Genomic DNA, 2,500 nt, shown 5'->3' on the forward strand with positions numbered 1-2,500 from the left:
ATTCAACTCCATTCCTTTTTTTCCAGTTCAATCTTCCATATTCCACTACCCCCCACCCACCCACCCACCCAGTGCCTCACCTGTAAGGGAACACTTCAACGTCGGGGGTAAATTTGCTGTTCTTCTGCAGGTAGCTGGTGATGCTCGCGCTCAGCTGGTACGCGAAGTCCATGGCGTTGGTGAAGTCCTCGGACGTCTTCAGGATGGAATGGTACGCCATGAAGTAGTTGGCGCCCACGTATTTCTCTCCCGACGGCTCCTGCAAGACCTTGACGGCGTCTCCGTAAGCTGGGTGTCCGGCGGAGGCGCACAGGGTCTCGTGGGGGTTGTCGTTCAAGTAGTCCTCGAGGTGCTTCATGAAGAGGAAGGGATGGGGGCGACCGTCCTCGAAGTCTTCTGGCTGCATGCATGTCGTGACGGTGTTCATGTCTACCAGCGCTGCGGGAGGGAGAGGAAAGGAGGGGTGAGGAGCGCTGGCCGCCTCGGTACTTACCTCTTCGTCAAATTCAAGTCACGGTGGTCAAATTTTCTGCAGAGTAACATGACATAATCTTTTTTTTTTTGTTATTTCTATTATTGTGAAAATAAGAGCTTACTACAAGATCGTGGATGATAGAAATTGGACCAAATCAATAGCAGAATACACAAAAAAAGTCTTCGCGACCCCTAATTCAATTTTTTTTCATCAATCTCATCTCGCACAGTTTCAGTCAAATCCTAGCTTTGCAGAATTTACATCACCCTACCCTTCTTTATTTACATGTACACAGTGAATTTCACCGCAGAATACCCCCCCAAGTAGAGAGAGATTGCTGGGGCCTCTACTCTGCTTACAACCTGCCCCAAACTACATCACAACAAGGAGACTCATGAGGGAGACCGCGGAAGATTAGCATACCCGAGGAGTTGATGAAATTGCCGTCGCTGTCCAGCCGACAACAGGCACCGATGTCGAAGCCGGAATCCACGTAGTCCTTGAGCCACGTGAAGTAAGGGGAGAGCCAAGACGAAGCGCCGGAAGCTAAGTACGACCTGCAACGAGAGAGAGAGAGAGAGAAATGGAGTAAGTGTGTGAGAGCGAAACTAAGAGAGGAGATGAGTCGCAGACCGAGACAAAGAAGAAAGAAGAGGAGGGTAGTAGAGAAGGAGAGAAAATAAGAGAGAAAAAGAAAGACAGAGAGAGAGAGAGGGAGGGGGGGAAGACAGGTGTATAAGCAGACAGGTAAGCAGGTACACAGACAGACAGACAGATAAACACACACACGCACACAAAAACAGACAGACAGAGTGGTAGACAGACAGACAGACGAAGACAGATAAATCCACAGACATACAGACAGAATCAAAGACAGACAGACCCACAGACAAACAGAAATAGAAGGGGGAGAAGACAGAGGATTAAAAAAAAAGAGAGAGAAACGAACAGATAACAGGGAACGGACAAGCAAACAGAACCACATAAAGTTAACATACATCCTCCTCCGCCCACGTAAAGTACAGATTTCCCAGATGCAACTCACGTTTCAGGTTTCAGGGACGAGATGAATATTTGCTGAAGGATGGAGTCGTCGTTGCAACCTGACACTTGACACACCAGGTTCTGTTCGTCAAAGTCAGTGAAGTTGTAGCCTTCAGTCATCACAAAGTAAACCGGGGGACCGACGGAGAGGTATCTGTTGAGATACTGCAAAGACAAAAACAAAACACAAAGTGGATATTGGTTAAGGTGCGTTCTTTGGCCTGAGTAAGTGTCGTCATGGAAATTGGAACGCGGAATATTCATTTTCGATTCCTTTCATTCGAGTGATATAGACAATACACCTGGGGAAGTAAAGGGAGTTAAAGACGTAAGCAAGAGACGCAGAGGTTTTGAAATTATTTTTTATTCTCTGTGGTTTGCTTTTCCCTATCAAGCTCCTCTCTTTCAGTCTTTCTCCCCAGTTTCTCTCTCCCATTTTCTTTCTCTCTCCCTTCCCCTCTCCATCTCCTCTCCCTCCCTTTTTCCTTCTCCTTCTTCCCTCTCCCTTTCCAGAACACTTTCTCTCCTCTCTCTCCCTCCCTCTTCTTCACCCTTACCATCCATTCCTCTCCTACTTCCTTTCCCTCTCCCCTCACGCTTTCTCCCTCCCCTTTCCCCACCTCCCCCTCCCTCTCTTCTTCCCCTCCCTCTCTTTCCGTTCTTCTTCCCTCTCTCCCTCCCTCTCTCCTTCCCTCAACATTTCCTCCTCCCTCTCTCTTCGTTCTTCTTCCCTCTCCCTCTCCCCTTCTTACCTGGAAGTACTTGAGGACGAAGGAGTCTTCTGGCATGGAGAGATCCTGCTCGAGGCCGACCTCTATCTTGGGTGCGAGAGCGAGGGACGCCAGGAACGCCCCCAGGAACACGATGCACACGATCATGCGAACGATGTCCTGTTGGGAGGAGACGGTAGGTGGGATACGTATGTGTGTCTGTCTGTTGTCTCTCTGTCTTTCTGCCTGGTTGATCTGTCTGTCTGTCTGT

The 2,500-nt window shown here is 49.0% G+C and overlaps 1 protein-coding gene across 1 annotated transcript in view; it reads right to left on the reverse strand.

The window, feature by feature from the left end:
• LOC119579573 (NPC intracellular cholesterol transporter 1-like) overlaps positions 1-2,500 on the reverse strand; it is a gene marked incomplete in the record, with an annotated part of 25,048 nt that overhangs the window by 3,890 nt on the left and 18,658 nt on the right. The window contains 4 exon segments of the mRNA XM_037927490.1: positions 81-438; positions 899-1,032; positions 1,521-1,684; positions 2,272-2,409. Of these exon segments, the coding sequence (XP_037783418.1) occupies positions 81-438; positions 899-1,032; positions 1,521-1,684; positions 2,272-2,409 (794 nt within the window).

The sequence above is a fragment of the Penaeus monodon genome, chromosome 12 (genome assembly GCF_015228065.2).
Source record: "Penaeus monodon isolate SGIC_2016 chromosome 12, NSTDA_Pmon_1, whole genome shotgun sequence".
Taxonomy (NCBI): Eukaryota; Metazoa; Arthropoda; class Malacostraca; order Decapoda; family Penaeidae; genus Penaeus; species Penaeus monodon.